Raw genomic sequence first — 25,883 nt, forward strand, 5'->3', positions numbered from 1 at the left:
TGAATTCGCACATTTGTATCTCTTTTGTAAGTTTCAGTACAATCTTTACACTGAAAAAATCTCTGGTTGCACATGATTGGATTAAGTTTTCTTAAAATTAAGTTTCTTAAATTTTTTTTTGATCTACGTAATTTAATTATGTACAGCAGTTCAACATGATTGAATCAAGTTTTCTTAAAATAAAATGTATTTAAAAAATTTTCAGTGTACGTTTACTACGAAACGTACCATGCTTTCGCACCAGTGATTTTGGTTTTAGTGTTTTTTTAATAGTTGTACATTTTTGTATGATTCACATCGTACAAATTTATACAAACTTTCCACCTTGTACAATACAGTGGCGAGGCTACATAAGGGCCAGGGTGGTTTACGGCTGGCCCACCCAGTCAGAAGAGAGACAAAATATTTTGTGGAAAAGCAAAAGAAATTACGCATAAATTATATAATCTCTTTAATAATAATAATCGCTCAAATACGCATCATTCAGAAATAAAAAACGATTTATTATGAAAAGTTTATTATTTGCATGTGTTTCTAAACCTTGCAAATGTTAACATTTAAGCCATTTCAAACAATATGAGTGCAAGAGATGTTAAAGTGACCCATTTTCTGTGCGAACAAACGCACACACTTACACGTGCATGCACGGAGAAGCGCATTTCGAAAAGGCATGCAAACGCAGAATCTCTATGAGCTTGACAGGACACCTACGTGCAAAATTATCTTGAAAAGTCTTGGCAAGAATTCTCATAAAAATAGTCAGTTATGTCTTAAAAAAAATGCAAACAGTTCAGAATCAGACGTGTGTCAGTATATGGATCTGTGCTGTTCCCGTCTTAAAGTGGCAGAACCCTCTAGAAATCTGCTTATGTTTGTGTCCTTATGTTAATTACACAACAGAATTACAGAAATGACTTCTGTAGCTTTAAAAAGATTAGTTATATTTAAGTAATTGAATGAAGTAGACAGCGGGTCTCATTCACTAATAATTGCGCACATTTTTCGTATTTATACGCACACTTGAACTTCTTACGAAAACTTTCCGCCTAATTCACAACACGTACGTATGCACATGAATTTGTTCTTATACATGTTCTTACATTGGTGAATATGGAGTTCAAGTGATTGACGTTTGGACTTCTCGTTACATTTACATGACGTTTACATTAGGCATTAAGCAGACGCTTTCAAATAGAGATTTAAAAAGTAAAATTTATATATATATATATATATATCATGTAGCCTATAATAATATTTAATACAGAAGACATTATAATAGAAAATATAATCATGTACATTTTATATATCAACATTACATTATAATTATAGCCTAGTGTTTGATTATAGCGTACGTGATTATTGCGTACGGGTGGTTTTAAGTTTTCTTGAATTTTTGAGTACATTTAGAAGACATTTTGATACAAATGTTTTTGTTGAATCACAATTTGTTCGAAAACATCCGTACGTACATCTCACGCACAAATGTGTGCGTACGCATGCTTAGTGAATGAGACCCAATGTTATTATTAATTTAATTCTATTTCTTTTCCTAAATACTACTTTAAACTTGTTTTACTTTTTTTTAAATTTTCCCTTTTTTGTTGATCAGAAATGTATTCAATCCATGACTTAAAAACGTAATGTAATCCGTTTAACCACTACCATATTGTAAAATTATGTGATTTGATAGAAAGGAATTGAGGTCCACCCTATTTCACTGAGGTCCACCCAGTTTAAAATTTCTGGCCTTCCACTGGTACAATAGTAACGCATTCCCGTGAGATCAGGCTAGAACGTCTGCGCGATTTCCTGTTATCAAAAGCAGATCTCGTACAGTCATCTGACGTTTCCACAGATACCCGAGTATTCGATCCAAAACATCTTTCTGGTGTCACTGCTTAAAACCATTCATTCCTTTACAGCCCAACATTCCTGAACTCCTGTTTGACCCTGAAGGCACAGAGTCACTCCTGGCGAGCTGGAAAACCTGTGGTATCTTTTCACTACGGCTGAGCTCCGTGGACCACAGATGAGAATCACAAATGTGATTTATGATCGTCTGTTTAATGGCTTGAGCTCAGGGTTTGAGAGGAGATCAGATGAATTTCTCGACAGGAGCGTGTCAGAAGGACCGAGGAGTGCACCATTACACAGATGACAGAGAGAGAAAGAGAGAGAGAAAGAGAGAGAGACAGAACTCTAGTACTCCTCCGTCTTAATGGAGGAGAGACGCTACTTAAGTCTGACGGGAAAATGATACCAGTCAATAGAGCGAGGAGTGTGTGGGGGTGAGTACAGATAAAGATGACGTGATGTTGAGAGATTTCTGAAATGCCAGCGTTCAGGGCTGGGTTCCTGTCTGGATCAATTATATATAGAAAGTAAATAAAACTATCATTCAATAATTAAAGCAATAGTAATTTTGCCAATATTTAATAAAAAAAAATTCAAATTCACCTCAGTATCCAGCTCAGTATTAGAGCATTGCGTTAGCAGTGCAAAAGGTCATGGGTTTGAACCGGGCTCGGGTCGGGCTTATTTTAGCTTCTCTCCTCATTGTGTGTGTGTGTGTTTGCTTGTGTAGCAGAGACAGCGCACATCTGAGGCTATGTTTACATTAATGCTTTTATCCTTTAAAACGCGTTACTTTTGCTATGTTTCATTTACAATACACCACCGTTTTCGACCCTCATAAACGGATTCGTTCGTAAACGCTGCAGACCCTGTTTTAGTTTGAGAACTCAGACGTTGCGCTGCAGTGTAAATGAACGTAGACGGAGTCTTATGTAAACGAACAGCTCATGTTTACGTAATTTTTATTTTCAAAGTAAAAATTATTTTTATTCAGGTAAATGGAGGTTTGCAATGGAGGTTTTGCCAAAAATAGTAAACATCTACCAACCAGCTAGTATAAACGCTATATCAGATTGTTTCCTTATATGTCTGTTTTATATTTATGTTTGAGTATTGTTGGGTTTGAATATTGTTGTAATGTTGTTTATGTTTTGTTTAAATTTAGTTAGCTTATTACGAAAGATAGACCGTAATTTTAAACGCCATTTGGGTGTTGTAAAGGTCAATTTGAAGGGAGAATTGTAATAGGTCAGACATTATTTTCGAGTTTAATTTAAGTTTTTCTTGCTACTTTAAAATGAATTTCGTTTCATATAATTTGTCTCTTAATTTTAATCGATGTTTCGTTGATAAGTTTTGTGAATATAAATTAATAAAAACAAAAAATCAACGTCATATTAATATTTAATGCTCGTTTAGCCGATTGCGCTTTTTGCTACTTCTGTGTTGCTAGCGGAGGACGTGCACGGACCTCACACACTTTTAAAAATTAACGTCATACTAAATTTTATTAATTAATTGCACACTGAACAGCGACAGGTAATGGAAGATAAGTTATTTAGTGTTTTTCTGAAGAATACAGTCAGTTCGTACAAACATTTTCAAATGCACTATAAGATCATAAATATGAACTGTGAACAATGAACTATTATAACTCCCTACATTAAAGCAATAAGCATTTCTGTAGGCTAAAGCTATACATCACCTCTTCTTATGTTTGAGAACGCGCGTCCGAGAGAGAGAGAGCGCGCATCAAAGAGAGAGCTTAAAAGTGATTGATATTGGTCTCGGGTCAGGTCGGGTTCGGCCTGAAAAAATTGCAGGCATTGTCGGGCTGGGGTCGGGTAGGACTTGAACACTTCGGGCCAGGGCCGGGTTAGGGCTGGAGTTTTTGGCCCGTGCAGGGCTCTACACAGACCTACTGAATGCTGTATTCTGATTGGCTGAGAAATGTTCCATGGGTGTTGATTATTTTTTTATAATTGCACGCCTAACCCTTAAAATGTCTTAAAAACAGGCACCAGAGCAATATTTTTGGTAACCGTGGTATAAGCGGAATAATTGACTCTGGTCCTTTGAATTATTTGAAAATAATGCACACTCCGCTATGCGTCGTGCCATATAACCACCTTGGGTGTGCATTATTTTCTTATAATTCAATGACCCGTCGTCAATTATTCCTTACATATACATGCATGTGTGTGTATTTATTTACACAAAGTTAATATACACAGTACACACATATATGATGTAAACAAAAACTTTTATTCCGCAATAAATGCCTTAATCTAAATGTAACTTAAACAGAAGAGAAGTGTATTTAAAAGAAGAAAGAAATTCGACTCACCTGAGCTTGAAAACCTTTGAGAACAGGAGAAACCATCTCCAACACCTCCTGAATAAAGAAAGGAAGAGATGAACTTTTCTTTTAGACAATTCTTTCATTTGTAAATGTTTTAAACTACTAAAGAAAACTATTTTTATATATATATTATAAGTACTAACTCATTTCATTTCATATTATTCTGGAGAAAATCTAAGGTTTTTAAATGTGCCATAAATGTTACCCAGGGATGCACCGAAATGATCTGGCTGAAAAAAGCACTTTTGTTGTTCGCCTGAATAAGTGAAAACACTGAATAAATTTAACTGAACAATAACATTTTAAAATGACGCAATTAAATAGTAATTAACATGTTGAGAGAATTGCACACGATTTATAAATGCAGCAAACATGTCGGTAGTGTGGAAGCGTCTGACAAAGATGTTTTTTGCCAGATTTTGCGAAGAGTTTTTGCCGCCAAACATTTGCATCCCTAGTTCATCCATTTAGAAACATAGTCCCACTGCTATTAGGACAATTTACACAGCTCAAATATCCCACATTATACAGATAAATTAATATAAGCACTTTAACAAACATGCAAGCTTCACATTACTGCTTTAAAACACTTGTGACTCGTAGACTTTTTTGTGAATTACTGTAAACTCTAATTTTGGTTCATTTGAACAAAGAGTCTAAATTATTACTCCGCAGCAGTCGATATTCCGTTACAGATGCTTTTGTTAAATCCTAACTGGAATTTTTATTAAAGACAATAGAGCAATTCCAGTGGAATGGATGTGACATTTGCAGCCAAAACTTGAAATGTAAATTTCTTAAAGAATGCATTTATTATTAATATATTGAACCATCTGTTTACCATATTTTCCGGACTATAAGTCGCTCTGGAGTATAAGTCGCATCAGTCAAAAATGCATTTTGAAGAGGTTACAACATTTATAAGTCGCAGTGCACTATACGTCGCATTTATTTAGAAAATGATTTCACAAAATCCAAGCCAAAGAACAGATATTTAATCTGTAAAGGCAAGTTATTCAACTAAACAATGGCACAGAACAGCAGGCTTAATAGGTGTCCGTACAAGTTAAAGTAACATAAACAGTTATTTACACGATGGTTGAATAGGCTAAATTAACACGACAAAGCCAAATCAAGTTCAAAAAGGTCCCGAAGTCATTACGCATCACTGAATCCATAAAATTACATAAATACAGGAGCAGCATTGATCTCTTGGTTCATATGAAATAATTTTGACGTATAAGTCGCACCTACTATAAGTACCAGGACCCACCAAACTATGAAAAAAGTGTGACTAATAGTTCGGAAAATATGTTATATTTTCCTAAAGCCCTAATGACAGACTCCAGACATCCGAAAAATATCAGTCTAAACTCATGTTTCTGTTTTAGATGAGGGAAATATACATGTTATGGATGTGAAAAAAGAAGGACATATTTTGGGAGACAACATGCTTTGAAGGGTTTCTGAATTAAAAAGGCACAAACCAGAAGCAATACTACCCAACAAATGGAGAAGGGATGGCTATTTAAAAAACAAATAATATTTATTAAACATTTTGTATGGGCAATTATGATTAAAATACAGCTTTATGGGGCATACACACCAAACGCGAATTCATTCATTTGTGTGAGTAGATTACATACAAACTCAATGCAAAGACGCGAACTCGCACAGGTGATGTGAATGATGCGAATTGGGTGGCGCGATTGCCATGAAAATACATGCAATTTGCCTCAAACGTGTCTTCATGCAATGCAAATGTTTCATTTGAGTTGAATATTTTTAACTTGTGCAAAGTTAAATCCCGCATGTAATCTAGAGCGAGGAACTCGATGCTTCCCATGTACGCAGCATTATGGACGTGACATTTCTCCATTAAAATTTGCACTTAAAGTGACACCATGTAATTTTTCAACCTTCATAATAAATTTTCAAGACCCTTGTGATAGTACATCGACTTTAAATAGGTTGAATGACATGTCTACCATAGCCTGACGGGGTCTCTATCACTTTTACTCGTATTTTAAAACTTAGGGTTTCTGGTAGTAACCAGAGCACAAAAAAAAAACTACAAAATTCGACTGCTTTACGGCATACGTCACTTCCTCCACACAATTTGTTTTTAACGTGAATTTTGCTGGAGGCTACTTAAGGAGTGTAGAGAGCAACTTCTATTATGTGACTCTGTGGCACAGTCTTTAGTGTCACGGACCTATAACACGGGCGACCCGGGTTCGATTCCCCTTTAAGGCAATTTTTTATATAAACTGTTGATTCATACATAAATGCGATGTTCTTTATAAATTACGGCGATTATATTGCATATAGTTCCCTGTATTCAGATGCTGTGTCCACGTATTTACCTTTCTTTTACTGTGTCTATGATATTTACATTACAATCCAGGATGCTATAGCACTCAAACTTGCTCACAGTGTAAAACCAAACCCTATTCATTCACCAATCAGATCCGAGCGTTTCTCTCTTCTCTCTTCCTCATTTGCTGCGTTCCGCTGTCACTCGCGTGACGTATTACAAAGCGGCAGACCTAAACGCATCGGTTTACTTGGATTTGGAGCAATTTTCACACAAAAAAGAGGAATAACGAGCGCCATTGCGGAAAATCCTGGTGGCGAGGGAGAGAGAGAGACGATGCAACAATATTTGTTTGGAAAAAGGCAAGGAAATACGTCTGGTCGTTTCTGAATTGGAAGGCTGCAGCCTCCGGAGGTCAAATATGCAGGCTGCATACGTCATCAAGCCTGGTTTATTAAGGTAAACTGAGCATTACATTCGCAAGTCATAAGCATACTGCAACAATTTACGATTAACTAAGTATAATAGTCAACTTTGTAATTGTTAATATTGTGAAATAAGACAGTCTTGATGACGTATACAGCTTAGAAACACGACATCCGGAGGCTGCAACCTTCAGATATATCGGCCGATGATGCTTGCTATGCTTCTCAATGAAATATGGTGAAATGCCGCTACATCCAAAAGCCAGAGGGCGCTCTCGTGCAGAAACTCAATATGAGCTGCAGACGAAGAACCATACATGCGCAGCTATGACATGGATTAAGAATATATTTATATTGCTGTTCTTCAAACCTTTTCAAGTATTTACATGATAATAAAGAATATGTATAATGATTATGTTTGACAAGTTGCTTTTTCAAATGCAGGTTTTAAACGACTCAAACTAACAGTGATTTCACATCGATCAGGACTTACTGATCAAAAGCCGTAGTACATGAAATAGCTGTGAATAATATCGGCTGTGCGATTCAGAATAGTTATCGGCTAGGTATTATTAGTGTATAACGGCATTTAGCGTTCCATCCCTACCATCAAACATTGATCTAAAATATCAGCATGGTTAAAAACTTTACTTTTCATCCTAAGGTTGACATTTGCATGGAATTGCCCAATAACAACTTCCCCATTAAGACAATCACAACACATCATCACCTGTCAATCTATTACTGATGATTGAAATGAACCCACAGCTTTGTTTGTCTTCATTTCTGTGACTTCAATGACTGAACGTTCCAGATGTTCTTGGTTAATCTCGTGAATTCTGATTGTCACTGATGATATTTGTGTCAAGTGCAGAGCAAGCGAGCAGTCGAGAGGTCTGATGACGCTTTCGTGTTCAACCGCGGCCTCGCAAAGCCCAAAGAAACTAACGAGGAAAATTGTAAAATGTCAAAGCGTGTATAATGAGAGAAGCGTGACGAGCATTTCTCTCATCGTCACCTTTACCTGAAGGGCTCCGATTAAAGCGACAGCGACTGAAACGCTAAGGGACATTCAGCACAGAAACATTTTCTACTTTCGAGAGATACGGTTCTGGAAGCTCTTGCACGGATGTCTGTTAGATATGAGGTTGTATGTGACAACTAACGTCAATAAAATGCCAGATGCTCCGAGTTACAGTATTAGTGCGGATACTGGAGGGACAAATTGGTTTTTATGTCTCCAGTGAAATAGACCCACTGAGTGACAGACTGACAGACAGAGATCACTAAAGTCACACGATTGAAAAATCTCTCGTGGTCCTGTACAGTTTAGATAAGCTGTGAATTTACATCTTCTAGCAAGCAAACACAAATTTGAGGATTGAAGTGTGTATAAGAGGCTACAAATAAATATTCAGCGTGAAAATATAGACGTATATTCAGCGCTAACGGTTCAAATTTACGTCATGCATTACCAAACTGAATTGTGGACTGAGTTGCTCACGACAGAAGTTGAACGGTTTTTCAACTTTTCAAGCGCGAACGGGGGCGTCAGCCAATCAGATCTTCTTATGCAAATAACCTAGTGCAGACGCTACCCAATTACGTTTATGCAAGACCAGTGAACAGAGGAGCATGTGTTGCGTTCAATGGGTGATTCTCACGAAATCCAGATTTAGAAGGCGTCCAGCATCAGATTTTTTAAAAAGCCCTCAAAGCCAATTTTTTGCACATATAAGATTAAGGTCTGAATTTACTATAACCATTATTTTTAGAGGATTTAAAAATATATTTTCTTTAGAATTATTTAATTTTTTTCAGATTGTCATTATAAAAAATCATCATTACCGCAACATGATATTACATTAAATATATGCATTTACAAACTCATGTTTCGGTAATGAGAACTAAAAAGTTGTCTAGGTATTATGACAAACAAAATTTCAACTTTTATCTGGAGAAAAAAAATGAAAACTGCTTCCTGGTAGCCATTTTGAGTGTCACAGTCAATTATGTCCCTTCCAACCATTTTTTTTTTTTGAAAAGTTAGTTCCTTGAAGGCTTAAACAATGATTGAAAATTGTTGCGGAGGATGAGAAAAATGTTCTTGGACACATTTATATTCATTATAATTGTCTCTACATATACCAATGATCAACTTTCTTTACTGTAAATGTTTATATAATAACATGCACTGAAGCTATTTATTTTTTAGATTTTTTAATTATAAATTTTCCATGTCAAAGAACCCAAATCCAGTCATGGACATGTTGCAGTAATGAAAATTTCCCCCTCAAATGTGGAAAAAACAACAAAATTGGTTTGTATGATGTCAATTTATGAAAGAACAATGTCGCACACCTGTAGGTTCCGGTTAGGTGCGTTGGACAAAGAGACAATAATAGTCCACCAAAAATATATAAAAAAAGAGATATCCCGCACACTATTAACTTGCAAAATATTAAAATAATTTATTGCGACGTTTCAATCGTGAGATGTTCTTCAGGCATATGTGTGAAGAAGATCTCACGATCGAAATAAAATATAAAACTTTTGTTTAAATGTAGCTTAAATAAATTGATTGCAACCACTTACCTTAAAATAATTGATTAAATTCATTGAATCATTTTTTTCAGTGTGCTTCTTATTTTGTTAGCATTTAGTTTTTTTATCAAAATGTTTCATGACACCTCATAAGCCTAATTTTGGTAGAATCACCCAACTGTGATTGGTTGTTGTCACTATTACAAACGCGTCAGGTCCACACTTCAGACACGCCCTCTGTCAAGCGTTAACGCTGACGCCCTGTATAAATGTAAAAATGTATAAATGTACCGTGAAGTACAACAGCCAGATGGAGAGGAGCCAGGATGAAAGAGGTGGGGGTAGAAAAAGAGGGGCGGGGACAAAAAAAGAGTGCAACAAGTGGGTGAATTTGAGAGGCCAAGGAAAAAGATGAGGCACAAAAAAAGAGGGGCATTAAAAGAGAAAAAAATCTATGCAAAAGGGGCGGAGCCTAAACATTGCTTACATAAGTTTAAAAACATACTACACTACCTTTCAGCACATATTCACCATACATTGAAATGGTTTATCTACATGAAACCGACTCTTATAAACAAAAACGCTGAGGTTTTCTCTCTCACTCACCTCTGGCACATTTTTCTTGAATTCACGGCTCAGTTCGACCAGGTGCTTATGGGAGTCCTCGCTCTCTTCCTGTCGTCCTGCTAGCTGTGCCGCCACTGAATTGAGCTCCCTCTATAGAGAACAACAGACAGCGAAGGATGTGTTAGAGAGACCTGCCAACACTCATATACACAGCTTAGTACATACATAAATAAATATACACGGCTGAATATTAAGCGTGTAATCCATCATGATCTGATAGAGAAAGACTGCTTACTGTAAGCTCAGCCCCATTAATAATTAAACCAAAATAAATCCAATGGCTACAGTTGCAGAAGGCCTTTTAGATAATCAGAATCCAAAATAATCAATATCTCTGCAACAGTCATGGGAGAACGGGGAGGGGGGACCGGAGGAGGGAGAGAGAGAGAAAGAGAGAGAGAGGAAGAGAGAGCAAATGGCAGATGCACAGGAATGCTGAATATTCAACAGTATCCATCTTTACCCATCAAGCAGTAGGAAACTGTCAAGGGCAAAACCAATCGAACTCAAAAACAAACAACTCTTGGGAAGACAAAACCTTCAAAGCATATTTAAAGTATCAAATTAACTAAATGTAAAAGTGTGGTGATATATACATACACACACACATATATATATATGTGTGATACTTTACACTGGTACCACCATAGTACTTTATACAGAAAAGTGATTTTTACTCGCAAACAAATTCGTTTGATATTCTTTTATAAGCACAACGAGAAAATTCCCTCCAGCATCAGATCAATCATTAATGTTCGGATTCACCTGTCACATTTTACATCTCGACTCAACGTCATCCATCACACTGCAATAATCTGACTGTCTCTCTGTTCTCACTTAAAAAACAGAGGAGGGGGGCTTTCAATTACTGTATCAAATCTGCGCATGATGTAACATTACATTTACTTGGTTTTAATTAATCTCTACTCTTACTTAAAGGAAAAAATCCTGAGGACAAAATCTGAATCTCAGCCCCAGATTTACAGCTCTGCTTTCAGAAACATTGGACGCCTTTCAAACTTTGCTTCCCTAGAGTCTGCAAGGGACAATTTGGGACGAACGGTTCGGTTTTCCTGGACGCTCGCTCGTAAAAAATCATAATGAATCAGCTTATTAGATGTTAATAATGTATAAATAGATATGTTGGATGATAAAAGCAGAGAGGTAATGTGCTGATTTTGGTGCTGATGATGGTGTATTATAAAGTTAATGAGCACATTATCATGTGATATCAAATCTAAAAGCTCTATAGTAAAACACAACAGCATTCACATCAAACACAGACCGTGCGTTACATCCCTTTGGTAAAACCTTCATCAGTATCGCGTAAAAAAGTAACTTGGTTGTTGTACACTAACTGTGGGTTCATAACAGACACAAGTTCAGTAGATTACATACAAAGTCAATGCAAAGACGCGATCAGATCACGTGTTGCGATGCGAATGATGCGATATGGGCGGCGCATTTGCTGTGAAAACACGTGCTATTCGCCTCAAACGCGTCTTCGCCCAAGTTGAAAATATTCAACCCTAGCGAAAAATTCGCATGACACAAAGTTAATTAAGTTAATTAAGTTAAGAGTTAATTCATACAAATGACAATAAAATTATAAACTACACATTTCTTTTTGTATTTCTAAATGTTTTTTTTGTTTCATATTTCTATAAGAAAAATATTTAGGTGGGTCCTGAGATGGAGTATACCCAATTGGGTTGAGGGCAGAGATGGGGACTCGAGTTTGAGACTCGGACTCGAGTGCGACCTAAGTCGCACACACAGTGACTTCAGACTCGACTTGAGACTCGACCCTCAAAGACTTCAGACTCGACTCGGGCCGCGCGACTCGTGAACAATGTTTTATTTTTAGGAAACGTCTGATGAGCTCGCTGTCATAGCTCCCTCCGTTACCTACAACCTGCCCACAACGTAACACGTGACGTATCTCCCCCGCGTGCGCGGCCGCGAACATACATGTCGACTGTACCTGCAGGCAGCCGCTGCTGTGGCATTCATCTGAAGCTTTGGGTAGTGCTGTGACGGATCCGCGGTTCGGCTCGCATGCGATTTGCGGATTAATATGCAATTTAAATAGGGTAAGTTTATCATTCATGTGTTTCTAAGGCTTGCAATTGTTTAAATGGTTAAACAATTTAACCGCAAAAAGGTGCTCAAGTGAGCAGATTTCTGTACGCACATGCGGTTCAGTGTATCCGGTCCAGCTCCAGTCAGGTCCAGAGTTGCGCTACTTTGTGTCATACTGTAGTCCATTAACATACATTTGCTGAATAGAGCAATGAAAAACAACGTAACGTTTTTATGTGAAGCGACTGCTGCATCTTCTTCCTGAAGCGCTGTTTGGAATTCACCCTCTGCCTGTGTTTGAGCACGCGTTTAAGTGCCCTCAGTAGTTCACACACAGACAGAAGTGTTTCAAAAGTTAAGCCAACATAAAATCTTTCTTTTCTTGACAAGGCACATACACGCAAAATGATCTCATAGTATTCTTTTTCTAATAATTTTTTTTGTTTATGTCTTAAGAAACCAGGCAGAAACCAGTCTGGGCTTATTTGTTCTTAATAAAGAGACAGTAACCTCAATTAACCTTCTTAAGTCTGTGTCATTTATGTTAATTAAACAACCCAAGACAAACAGAAAATCACTTCTATTGCTCAAAAATAATAATAATAATATTTAATTTGTACAATAAAGACAGTGTTATTATCCATTTAATTTAATTTCTGTACCTAATGCTAATTTTAGACCTTACTTAATGTGCAACTTTGTTTTTTTATAAATGTTTATAATTTCTTTATTTGTTATTAGAGTTTTATTTGTTACAACGAGACTTGAGACTTGACTTGGACTCGAGACCAGAGACTTCAGACTTGACTTGGACTCAAGCTCAAAGACTTCAGACTTGACTTGGACTCGAGACTTGTGAACATCTCTGGTTGAGGGAATGAAAAGTTTGGAAACCCCCGGTCTACATAAAATGAAATTTGAATGACATGCTTAAAGGGATAGTTTAACCAAACAATACAACTATCTACTCACCATTATGTCATTTAAACCCCTAACATCTTTCATTGATCTTCAAAACCCAACCACAGTTTTTTTTAAGTGGTCACCATCCACTCCCATAAAAACCAGAAAACCCTTTAAGATTCAAAATGACCGAGTCGTTCTTCCAATTACTTTTAACCAATGTAGACGTCTCAAGGTCACCAAGACATAGTAACAGGTCTGTGCTTCACACACAAGTTTTGTGTTATTTGTTATTAGATGACTTTGTAGTTGGTAAAGAATGGTCATACATTTACAAGAGCAGGTGCACTAAACAGCATGACCTTGATTCTAAATAAATATGTAGGACTGCGTGTTAAGAATTAAACATGTCATCTATTTTCTTACAGCTATTGTTCTTCTTTACTCTTTTATACTTAAATAACTTTTACAAAATCTTTAAGCACTCCATCTAAAATCTACAAAAGCTACAAAAGTCATGATGTTAATTTACTGTGGTTGGTTAAAAGTTAAGCCCCAGCAAGAGAGTCCCTCTTTAAAACTGTATAAGACAAAAAGTCTAAGTAAACATCCTCACACCCGCCCTCAATATGCACACAAGATTAGAGATCATAAATCTGAGCGATAACAACCGTGATACTTGTCGTAGCAAACACCAAAGTCACATTTATTTATTTAGAAACTTGTGCTTAAGTTTTGACAGCACTAACAATAAGAGCACATAAAGAAATATCTTTTTATTAATAGTTTTGACATCTAATGCATGACAAAACGGCATCTACACTTTTCAGATATCAACAGGAGCTGAAAATAAACTCACAAACATTCACAGACAAACCAAGCTCGCTTTTACATGATGTTTTTAATGTTTGTTCATTTGTGCTCAGACAGGAATACCTATAAGATGCTACAACAGTTTTCCAAAAGTCTCTTTTATCTTTGTTTCTTTGTAACCCATGATGCACTCCAGTTTTGTGTCGGTTGTTAACGCAAGCGTGCTCGGCAGGTGATCGCCTCAGTTAGTCAACACCGTAGGACAGCTACCAATCACATAAGAAGCATGAACTGCGGACTGACACGAGCCGTGGGTTAGAAGACTTTTACGATAAAGAAAAAATTCATTTGAATGTTATTTAAAAAAAAAAAAAATAATAATCTGAAGCAGACAAAACAGAAAACAAAATTAAAATCCATATTTTCTCAAAATCTCTTCTGCAGTATGTCGTATTCAATCCGATATGATGTGATCAGTCAGCAGCCAAACATAACATCACCTCCATCATAAGTGACATTTGTTCTTTAAACAAAACAATCAAACAGCCTTAAAAGGTTAGTCCACCCCAAAATTACAGTTTTTGAGGCACAGATCGGATTATTTTTCGGATCAGAAAAAGAAGGTGGGAAAATCTAAAAAAGAAAAGAAATTGCAAACATTTACGAAGTTGCACATTAAGTAAGGTCTGAAATTAGCATTAGGTACAGAAATTGAATTAAACGAATCATAACACAGTCTTTATTGTATGAATTAAATATAATTATTATTATTATTAGAGCTACAGAAGTTATTTTCTGTTTGTCTTTGGTTGTTTGATTTACATTAATGACACAAACTTAAGTAGGTTAATTGAGGTTACTGTCTCTTTAAGACCAAATAAGCACAGAATGGTTTCTGACTGTAATCTATACATACACTTAAGACATAAACACATGTTTTCATTAGAAAAATTTTTTTGTATGTGCCCTGTCAAGAACAGAAAGATTTTATGTTTGCTTGCTTTTGAAACGCGTCTCTCGTATGCACTACTGAGTGCCCTTAAACGCACGCACACACAGAGACTGAGGGTGAATCTCAAACAGCACAGCATAAACAGTCGGTCCACATAAAAACGTTACGTTGTTTTTCATTGCCTTATTCACCAAATGTATGTTAATGGACAGTATGAGACACATAAGCGCAACTCTCTCTAAAGTTTACACATCACATCAATCGATCGATCACGTCTGACACATTTAACCGCATGTTCCTCTGTACGTACAGAAAGCTGCTTACTTTAGCACCTTTTTGCGGTGAAATATGTCCACACCACAGATATTGCTTCAGAAAAGCACGTGCAGGTCTCGGTTTCTGTTTGCGTCATCACAACAAGTCTTTTGGCCAACCTAAAATTTTCGGTGGCCGAATATTCGGTGCATACCTAATAATAATAATAATAATAATAATAATAATAATAATAATAATAATAATAATAATAATAATAATAATAATAATAATAGAAAGAATAATAATAAATAATAATAATAATATTATTATTAATAATAATAATAATAATAATAATAATAATAATATAATAATAATAATAATAATAATAATAATAATAATAGAAATAATAACAACAACAACAACAACAACAACAACAATAATAATAATAACAAAAATAATAATAAAAAAAATAATAACAAAAACAAAAATAAAAATAATAATATAAATAATAATAATAATAGTGATAATAATAATAATAATAATAATAATAATAATAATAATGGCTTAAATAAAAAAAATAAAAACAGTTGGCAGCTACATTCGCAGGTCATGTCAGCAGCATGCTAGCCTGTTCGTGAACGCACACTGCACGACTAAATCGTTTGTTTTGTTTTCTTTGTTCTCGTCGCTTCAAAATATTATTATTGAACTACTGATGGCACATGGACCTTTTTGGCAATATTTCTTTCATTCTTTTCTGGGCTTGATTGTGAAAATCAAACTGCTGACTATGAGACAGTCACAAGCCTCACAGTTTTCATCTAAAATATCTAAAAAAGACAATCGAAGGACTTGGTAGTTTAGAAAGACACAGGGGGAAGCGATGTATGATAACATTTTAACTTTAAAAAACATTAAACTTATAAATGATGTTATAGGAGCACTGCAATATGAAACAAAACTGTCGGTTCTAAAACTTTTACGTTTATCAAACACATCACGTAGCTTTAAAACACAATAAGCACTAAGAGAGAGTAAACGATGGCGGATGTGTCATTTTTGGGTGATCTATTCATTTAAATCAGATCCCAGTTTGAGAAAGCCACAAAGAAATGTCGCCATTAAACGCTATCGGAAAAAAAGGCACACGTGCAAGCAAAAAGACGACGTCTTCGGTAAAACGTTCAACTGGTTTGGAAAAAGACAATCAGGTCTGTCTTCTCAGTCTGTGGTGGGCAGGTGGGTCAATATCGAGCCGCTGTCATTACACCCGTGCCATTCAAACATCCATTTGTAATTGATGAGTTTCCCTCTGGTGCTGATGTCACAACAGGGCGGGACCAACCACCCGGGGAGGGCGGAGCCAAGCAAAACAACCAGCATCTGTCTCTATCGCCCAACCCAGCAAGGAAAATTGATTGGCTGGGGCGTTAATGTGCATGTGCGGCAGACCAACACCACAGCACCGCCCTTTAAATATGCAAAAGAGGCTGGAGTTGAACTTGACATTGAATCGAACACATCTATAGAGGAATACGATATACTGTATATATATGTATATATGTATATAAACAAAAGTGGTTACCAAATCATATCTAATAACCAAACAAAGGCGTCAATGAAAACGTATATTGTATATACACAAACCATACGAACACAAAGACATAACCTTCAAATTCTCCACAGAACTCGAAAAAATCTTTAGCATCGATTAGCACCGAATCTATGGCACCTCTCGCTGATGACAGCAGGCGAGAGAGAAAGCTGACATGTGGGTACGGCAGACAAAGTGTTTGGACCGGCAAAACCGATCTGAAAAAGTGGCTGGTGAATGAAAAAAAAAACAAGGGAAAAATGCAGATGGAGGTATTATTTTTCTTTTTGTATCCCATCTAATTGCAATCATAGGCAGATGTCTGCGAGTGTGACAGCATCAGCAGAATTGCTGCTGAGAGCACAGAATCTTTGTCTAAAAATAATCAGACATTCTGGGCTCGGCTGTTTGTTATAATGGTAATCGATGCTGCAGGCTTTGAATTCCATCAATTTATAGATCCACTCTGTTCTGCCTGGTGATTGCGCTGCCTCTAAACCCCTGCTGCACACGCAAACACACACACACACACACAAACACACAAAAGGTTCACGCAGACAAGGACCATTACCTATGCATGCAGATATACAACTGTGCATGCATGTTTTAAAAACGACACACAAATGGTCCAACTGTGCATGCACAGATATACGATACGACTGCAGACAGATATGCAACCCTATATAACACAAATATACACATCACTGGGAGCGGACTAACTATGCAACCTCCCCACATGGGAGGCAGTTTATGGTGTAGATAAGTGTGCTTTCTTCTTTTCATACATTGTCTTATCTTCTGCATTCGTATGTAAGGCAGAAGATTTGTCCTTAGCTGTTTCAGATTAGTGCCGCTTCTCAGACGCCACATTCGAGAGGAGAGATCGATCAATGAATCAAATCAACACAATCAATACGGCCCATCGCTGGAGTCTCGTCTGGACCCCGCATTAATACTGGCACCAGCTCCACCCCCTCACCGACACAGACAAAAACAACGGATTCGGAGGGATTTTTTTTTGGGAGAGATCCAAGATAGGGCCGTTGCTGGCGATTGTCTGTGGCAGAGATGGAAGATGATCTGTTATCTATCCTGACTGGAACAGGAAGGAGGAAAGTGGCCCGGTGGATGTGCGATCGGGTCGTTTGTTTACCGGAAAAAACAAAGAGGTCTATTTAATATCCCAGTTGTTTTCCCCAGGATAGAAATGCATGGCACTATATGTAAGATTTTTGCATTTAAATAACCAAAAATTAAATGTGCATTTAATGTAAAGCTACTTTGGTACAATGCAAAACAGTAAAAAGTGCTATAGGGCGGTTTCACGGACAGTGCCAGACTAAAATGCATGTTTGAGCTGCCTTTATTTAAACATGTATCAATACTATTGTTTTGTTTCAAGAAATGTTTTTGTAAGATATGTTTGTCAAAACCACCCCATTAGTTTAATTTAAACCACAACTTCTCGTCTTGTACTAGCCGTCTGATGCGCCAGCGCGACCTTATACCTTGCTTTACATATGTGAAATGCACACTTGCCGACCATTTTAAACAATAAACTGACACAAGGACATTCATTAGTATCATTCCACATACAAAAACATTGGAACGGTCCTCTTTCTTAACACTTGCAAACACTGGAGCGGTAGTTTCGCATACATAATGCCTTTCGACATGATAACATAATATGCAAGGTGCATCACATGGCAGTGCAAGACGAGAATTTGTGGTTTAAAAAAAGACAATCGTTTCACTAGATAAGACCCTTACGGTACAATCACATGGGACAGAAGCGTTAACGCTTGATTGAAGGCTTGTCTGAAGCGTGGCCAAAAGCCAATCACAGTGGTCGCTACACATGTTCCGGTCTTCCATAAACATAATTGGCTGGGCTCTGGCTAGGTTATTTGCATAAGACGATCTGATTGGCTGACGCATGCGTTGCCGCTTGAAAAGTTGAGAAATGTTCAACTTTTGCCGCGAGCAGTGATGCAGCGCCGACGGATCCACAATTGAGTTCGGCAACGCATGACGTCACCCATTAAAAGTGAATGGGAAGTGTTAATGTTTACGCCCCGTATGAATATACCGTTATGCCTCGGTTGGGATCGTTTAGAGTCCTTTAAAGCTATATTTATTTGTTATTTATAAGTCACTTGATTGGTGAACAAAAAAAAGGGTAGAGGCGCCAAAAACGCACTTTTCGCGCGTAGTTGACGCTTGAACATTTGAGTTCACTCGCTTCATTCACGCGTGAAATTCTAGTTATTCGAGACATTCGACATTCGAGATTTTTCAACTTGTGCGTTTCCCGCGGCAATGCTTAATTCGGGCGGAACGCGTCGCGGCATTCGAACCGCGTTTACCGCGCCGCAGGATGCCTAAGCGCGTCTTTGCATTGACTTAACATATAAATCTGCATAAGGGCAACACTCTCATGACCGCAAACTTTTTTTAAACTGATGCTATTAATCTGAGCGTGTCAATAAAGCCCAAACGCTCTGAAGTTTCCTGCATATCAGCGTAAAAGTTCAGGTGCTAGAAGGAGTCCATGCCGTGCGTGTTCAGGTCCGAGCAAGACTCCAAGAAGCACGCATTACAAGTCCAGTTCTAGTCAAATTATGCACTCTATGTGTACACCCCTACGTGGGAACAGTTTGAGTCAGAAACGGAGATGGCAGGACAGAGCTCAACATTTTTGTGATGAAATGTGCAATTTCTGAATGCAGAACTTTTCAGTCATAAAAAAACACCTGCAAGGCCTGAAAGAGATCAAACCTCAGTCAAGAAAAAGTAATGTAAAAGTAACTAAAAAGTAACGGAAGCATTACTTTCCATGAAAAGTAACGCAATTAGTTACTTTTTTGGGAGTAACTTAATATTGTAATGCATTACTTTTCAAATTAACTTTCCACAACACTGCCAACTATCATCATAAAAGCACACTATTAGCGATATGTCTGAAGATCGTCGATACACGATATAATCTATCGGCACAACCCTAGTTGAAACTGCAATTTTAAACTGCACTGAAACTGTGAACTGTTAAGGTCAACTAAAGTCCACTATATGGAAAAAAATCCTTGAATGGTTCCTCAAAAACTCAATTTCTTCTCGACTTAAAGAAAGACAAACATCTTGGATGACATGGAGGTGGAGTAAAATATCAGGATGTTTTTATGAAAGTGGAATATTAATTTCTCTCCATTTCTCACATTTGATGCACAAAATAGCTTTTACATAGTCGTGTGAGCTATAAAAGAGCAACAAAATAAAGGCCAGGATTGTCAGTGGTTTTTAAGGATGGTAATATCATAAGCACAGCCTGAATCTGTCATTTACGAAGATAAATCATGTTGCACCCGTCATATTTCTGTCTAATCTGTAAGTGCATAAATATACATCACATGGTAACAAAGTATGGCAGAATGCGAGTTAACGGTCACCATCTCTAAATATCACTGACACCTTTCTAAACCCACCAGTGAAGACTGTGAAATGATCCCGAATAATTAATCCCAAGCCAGTCATCCGGTCTCTCCGCAGAAGATGACAGACGGCTCAAAACACACGCGAGCGTTACAATGATAGGAGAAGGTGTGACTCACGTCGTCAGGAATTAGTCGTCACACTGCACTTCATTTAGGAGTTTTAGCACCTCGCATACTGCACACCATCAACACCCCGTCTAAAACACACCCGTGAACGGCTTCATACGAAAAGTTTTGAATCTGATGACAAAAACATAACGAGTTTCTGATCTCTGAGCAAGGACATATTTGAAAAGACACAAAGTCCCTTTTGTTGTAAACCCTCTCAAGCATCACTTAGATGGTTTTTAACCAAAATTCCTCCTGATCTGGGAACTGAAATGATTGACTCGGTTATACAGTTCCTGTTGAGACTCGATTCCCGCAAGGTTTCTGCTTATTCAATGGGTTAGAAAACGGTCTACCTACTATTCATAGTAGAGCCAAATCTGATCAACAGTTAGTGTCAATCAAACAATATTACAAAACCTTCACCATTCAGGCAGAAAGATCAAAGTCTTACAATCGCCACAAAGATATAGCGTTTACACACTCTTCAAGAAGTTAACTAACCAATGATGACTTCAATGGTGTGTCACATGTGAGAAAGAGCATCAATCAACAGTGACATCACAAGATGACATACTGTAACAGACCTGCTGACATTTATTTTGACACAGAGATCTTTATGGGTCCCTGTCACTCATAAATTAGCAAGTCAGCTGTGCATAAGAGTCAATTTTTACTTGAGCATGTGATACATTATCACTGATATCATATATACACACATATACACATATACACACACACACATATATATATACATATACACACATATACATATACACACATATACATATATACATACATATACATACATACATACATATACATATATATACACATATATATACACATATATATACACATATATATACACATATATGCTACATATACATACACATATACACATATATACATATATACATATATATACACATATATACATACATACATACATACATACATATACATATATACATACACATATACATATACACACACACTCTATATATATTTTTGGGTGAACTATCCCTTTAACAAATTTCCACAGATGCGTGTTTTTAGACCCAAAAATGCCACTGTTGTGTAAATGAACAGCCAAGACAAGATAAAAACAATAAAAAGCATTGTGTAAGCGGCAAAAATTACACACTTCACCTTTAGTTTTGGGTGACAGCTATTCAATTGTTAAAGCATTTTATATAAAAAACACTGCAACCTTTGGTATGATGACTGTCAGTATGTACATGTCCTATTTGTTATTTGATTTCCTCGAAATCAAAAAGGTCACTGAACTCAACAGCTAGTTTTATCTTTTCTATGTAGCACTTTCTTTGTCCTTTTATCACCCATCAAACCAGTTCTTTTTTACCATTTATAATTTAAAAGTAGCTTCCAATTAGTCTCCCAAAAACGCTTTGTGCAAATGTACGACTGAATGAGTCCACATTATTTATCATCATCATAATGGCCCATTGTTCTTTTTGCACTTACTCTGTGGTTACAATCAAACCAGACATTATTATCTCGCATAGCCACTGACATTCTGCATGTCCATTTACTGGCATGAATTTGAAGGGGTAAAAAAATAAAAAACTGGCCTAAATTAAATCCTACCGTTTTTAGACTGAGTAATTGTTCTTTTTTGTTTGTTTATTTATTCGTTTTGACACCATATGGTTTATTAAAGCAACAGTCGAAAACACAAACTATTGAAAAATTCCTCCTTGACTTTTGAGTCGATGGAAAAAAACGTGTCTTGGTAAAATTTATTATAGAGTAAATATAACCGTGTTAAGATGAACGATATAAATGGGGGCCAGTGACTTGACAATCCATAACAAACAGCACAAAATCAGTCATAGCGGGAGTTTACCTGCGAAAAACATGCGCACACACACCGAAATAATGTGCATTGGCCCACTTTCTGGAAGAAATCGACGAAGGTGGGGGTAAAAAATGGCAAGCAGCGGATAACACGGATAACCTGCCATTGTTTATTCTCTCTTAAGAAACGTCAATCTGTTCGTTTCTCAGGTGTGCTGCTTTTTCCTGTTGTTCGTGCCGTTTCTCTTCCTCTTACGCACCTCCCTCTGCTCCCCTGTCGATTGCAAAGAGGAGATCAAAGCCGGAGGAACGTGAATATTTCAGGTGAGCCGAGCGGCTGCGTTTCACGCCACCTGCGTGACACCGAATCGGGTCCAACCCCTCGCAATTACCCGATCTCCGGTGGGCCCCTGAGAGCCAGGTGACACCAGCCAGTGCCACCTGTCAGAGCGAAAAACTCTTTTATTCCTACCCAATGCACACACGCATGTACGAAAGAAAGAGATATTCCTCATCCGAGACAAAAATAAATGTATCTAGAGCGCAGAGATTGGGAATATGGTCCACGTCAGCGAGGTACGGTTAAAACGAGGCTGATAAGGAACTTGCAAGGTTGCAAAACTTTGAAGAACATCAAAAGAATACAAGGATATCTTGAGCAAAAGTTATTCCACATCAAGAAATACTTTAAAAAGGCTGTGGCCGTACAAAAATGCAAAGGTATTTTTTTTATTTCTCTACTGTATATCAGCTTAATGTGTAGAACACGCAGGTTGGTACCCAAAAAGCATAAACACTTAAACAGACTGATAATTTTCTTTATAGTAAAATACTTTTTTAGCCTAAACATGCTTAACAAACAAACGCGAGAGACCAATCTGTTTGTCCCATATGGTAAAAAAAATCTTATAAATAAGTATTAATACATGCTAAATACATTATAAATATATGGTAAATACATTTTGTAGAAAGTAAAGCTTAAAGGTGCAGTGTGTAAATTTTAGCTGCATCTTGTGGTGAAGTTGTGAATTGCAAATAACGTCTCAGTCCACGGCTCACCTCTCGCTTTTGAAAAAGAGAAGCTACTGTAGCCACCGGACAAACACGTCATCATTGGAGACAACTTAGTAAAAAAGTTTGTCCATTAAGGGCTTCTGTAGAAACATGGCGGCCCAAAATGGCGACTTCCATGTAAGGGGACCCTCGGTGTATGTAGATAAAAACGTCCCATTCTAAGGTAATAAACACATATACACACCCCTGATAATATAGTTTTGTATATTATTTTGCATTTCTGTCAAAAGATCCTTTTAAAAATTACACACTGCACCTTTAATTAAACATATTCTTGAATTTGAAAATATATTAAGTTTTAACCTTCATATATTAACATATATTTCAAAATGTTTTTAAGGTCAACAAATTAATTTCTAATTTTACAACCCATACAGAAAAAATATTTTTACTGGCCAAATATAGGTTTGTGTAAAATGTATATATGATTGCAATAGAAAATATATTTAATTTTAATCTTTTCAAAACTGTTTTTCTTCCAATGTGACGTGAATATAAATGCCTTAAAATATATTTATTTTTAAAATATGCAAAAAATGGCCAAAAATATATTGGTGAAAATAATTTGTAAACATTTCAAAATATATTTCAGTACATATATTTTTGCCATTTTTTTGTATAGACCGTTTCATCGGACACACGCACGTTGTTGTTGTTGTTACTGGATGGTACTTAACTTACGCTCTTTGTTTGTTTAATGGCCTAACTAGTTGCTAAACTAACTCTGAAACAAATACCTCGTTGAAAATAAAAAATGTTTTGGTTTCCTAAAGATTTGGAGAGATGGCGCTCATGGATCACTTGTGAAGGGAGGGTTGGGAGCTGATTTTTAGTTAACATTGTATAAATAATTTTTACACCGTAATGTTAGATCAATATCGTTTTTGATACGCTTTAGCTATGATTTGAACTAAGGTAATCTACTTCTTGTTTATTTGTTTTTTATCAGAAATAAACAATTCTATTGTTATTGATCCTTTGTGGAAGTTTACCGAAAGTTACGCTAGATCCACGAAAGCCGTTTGTTTATGTTGTTACTGCTGAAACCGATTATATTTATACATTTATTTAAAATTATTTAATAATTTGAATATTTTTTTTGCCCTATGGGGTTGACCAGCAAAAACTTCTTAGAAAAGTAATTTTCGTAATTATGAATATTACTGTACGTCCATTAAACACCAATAAAAAACAAAAGAAGTTTCAATGCTTCAAGACAAAACTGCATCAAGACAAAAATGATCCAAGATGGCAGATAAAAACAAAGATTACCTCAATACCAAAAAGTATAAAAAATTTAAAATTTTGAATAAACATTAAAATGAAAAATAATCTAAGCTTATTAGAGTATTACTTTCATAATGCACAGCAATTGCTAACGCTATTTATGCTAATGCTAATACTTAAAAAAACTCTCACATACAAGAGTCCATTACAGTCTTGGAAGATAGCTGCCTATGTAGACAGATGACAAGACAGCTAACTAGGCTTTGAAACAGAGCTAAAACACTTCACACAAATAAATACGTCCTATATGTCCTAGTCAGGCACTAACACCGGATAAACTTTGTGTTTGTGACGCGTATAAAAGCATCGTAATGCTTGAGCAGTCATCTCTTTTCTTAAAGCCCATCAAAACTCCACAGCAATCTCAACAAAATGAGTCAACGACTGCACATGGCAGGAGCTGTGGGACTTTAAAGAGCAATGGATTGTGTATCTATGTGTGTATGAATGCGTGTGATCGCGTGATGGGAAGAAAAGGTGTGTGCGTGTGCGTATAGGTCCGTTTTGAAGCCCTTCCAGCAAATTCGGTACATTCCTCTGTGTCAGAGCGCCCAACACGCATTAGCCGTTTACATGGGAGGAAACACAATCTATTTGATGCTACACTGCCCACATGTCTAAAGCCTTACCGTCAAACACCAGCGCTTCTCACTTTTTAACTCTCATCTCATATTCCGAGCAGGCACGCCGGGAAACACGCTCCATATACTCGGAAATCAAATGTTTAAAGTCAAAGCTGAAAGTAAACACAGAGCTTAAGCTCACGTTTGTTTATGTTTACTCTGGATTGGTGTTTTGGGTTCCTGTAATTTATGCCTGCAATATCAGGAACGATAGAATGAAGTCAGACTGCATATGTACAGTATGCAAATTATTTTTATCTTTGTCGGTCGTAACACAGACCATTAATGCCGAGAGGCAGAGATGAACATGAGAGCTTTTACCTCATAACCACACAAACACACAAGGTCTCTCATGATAGATTAGTGACCCTACATTCGGACATTGAGAATAAAACCTTACTGTTACAACCCAACATCAACCCAACCCAACGTGACGAATGGGAATCGAAAGCTCTGTTAACAGATTTGCGCAAAACTTTGCAATATTTTATAAATGTCTGTATTGCAAAATTATGCCGTTTCCATTAACAGATCTTTTTTTTTACCTCAAGATTTCATCTTCATTATTTAATTAAAGAGCACCTATTTCATTGCTAAAAAACAACGTTATTTTGTGTATTTGGTATAATACAATGGGTTCGCGTGGCTTATGGTTAAAAAACATTATTTTCCACATACCGTATATTTTTGTAGCTCCAAATTTCACACTCTTCCTGAAACTAAGCGCACAAATTTGAAAAGCACTGTGTCC

General features: G+C 36.7%; 1 protein-coding gene across 5 annotated transcripts in view; it reads right to left on the minus strand.

Annotated features, from left to right (window-relative positions):
- cux2b (cut-like homeobox 2b) overlaps nt 1-25,883 on the minus strand; it is a 190,274-nt gene that overhangs the window by 93,707 nt on the left and 70,684 nt on the right. For all 5 annotated transcript variants that reach the window (XM_073868112.1, XM_073868113.1, XM_073868111.1 and 2 more), the window contains exons 2-3: nt 10,109-10,219; nt 4,202-4,249 (exon numbers count right to left, since the gene is read on the minus strand). In XM_073868112.1, coding sequence (XP_073724213.1) covers nt 4,202-4,237 — 36 coding nt within the window. In that variant the 5' untranslated portion in view covers nt 4,238-4,249; nt 10,109-10,219. The remainder of the gene's footprint in view (nt 1-4,201; nt 4,250-10,108; nt 10,220-25,883) is intronic.

Source organism: Misgurnus anguillicaudatus, chromosome 5 (assembly GCF_027580225.2).
Source record: "Misgurnus anguillicaudatus chromosome 5, ASM2758022v2, whole genome shotgun sequence".
Classification (NCBI taxonomy): Eukaryota; Metazoa; Chordata; class Actinopteri; order Cypriniformes; family Cobitidae; genus Misgurnus; species Misgurnus anguillicaudatus.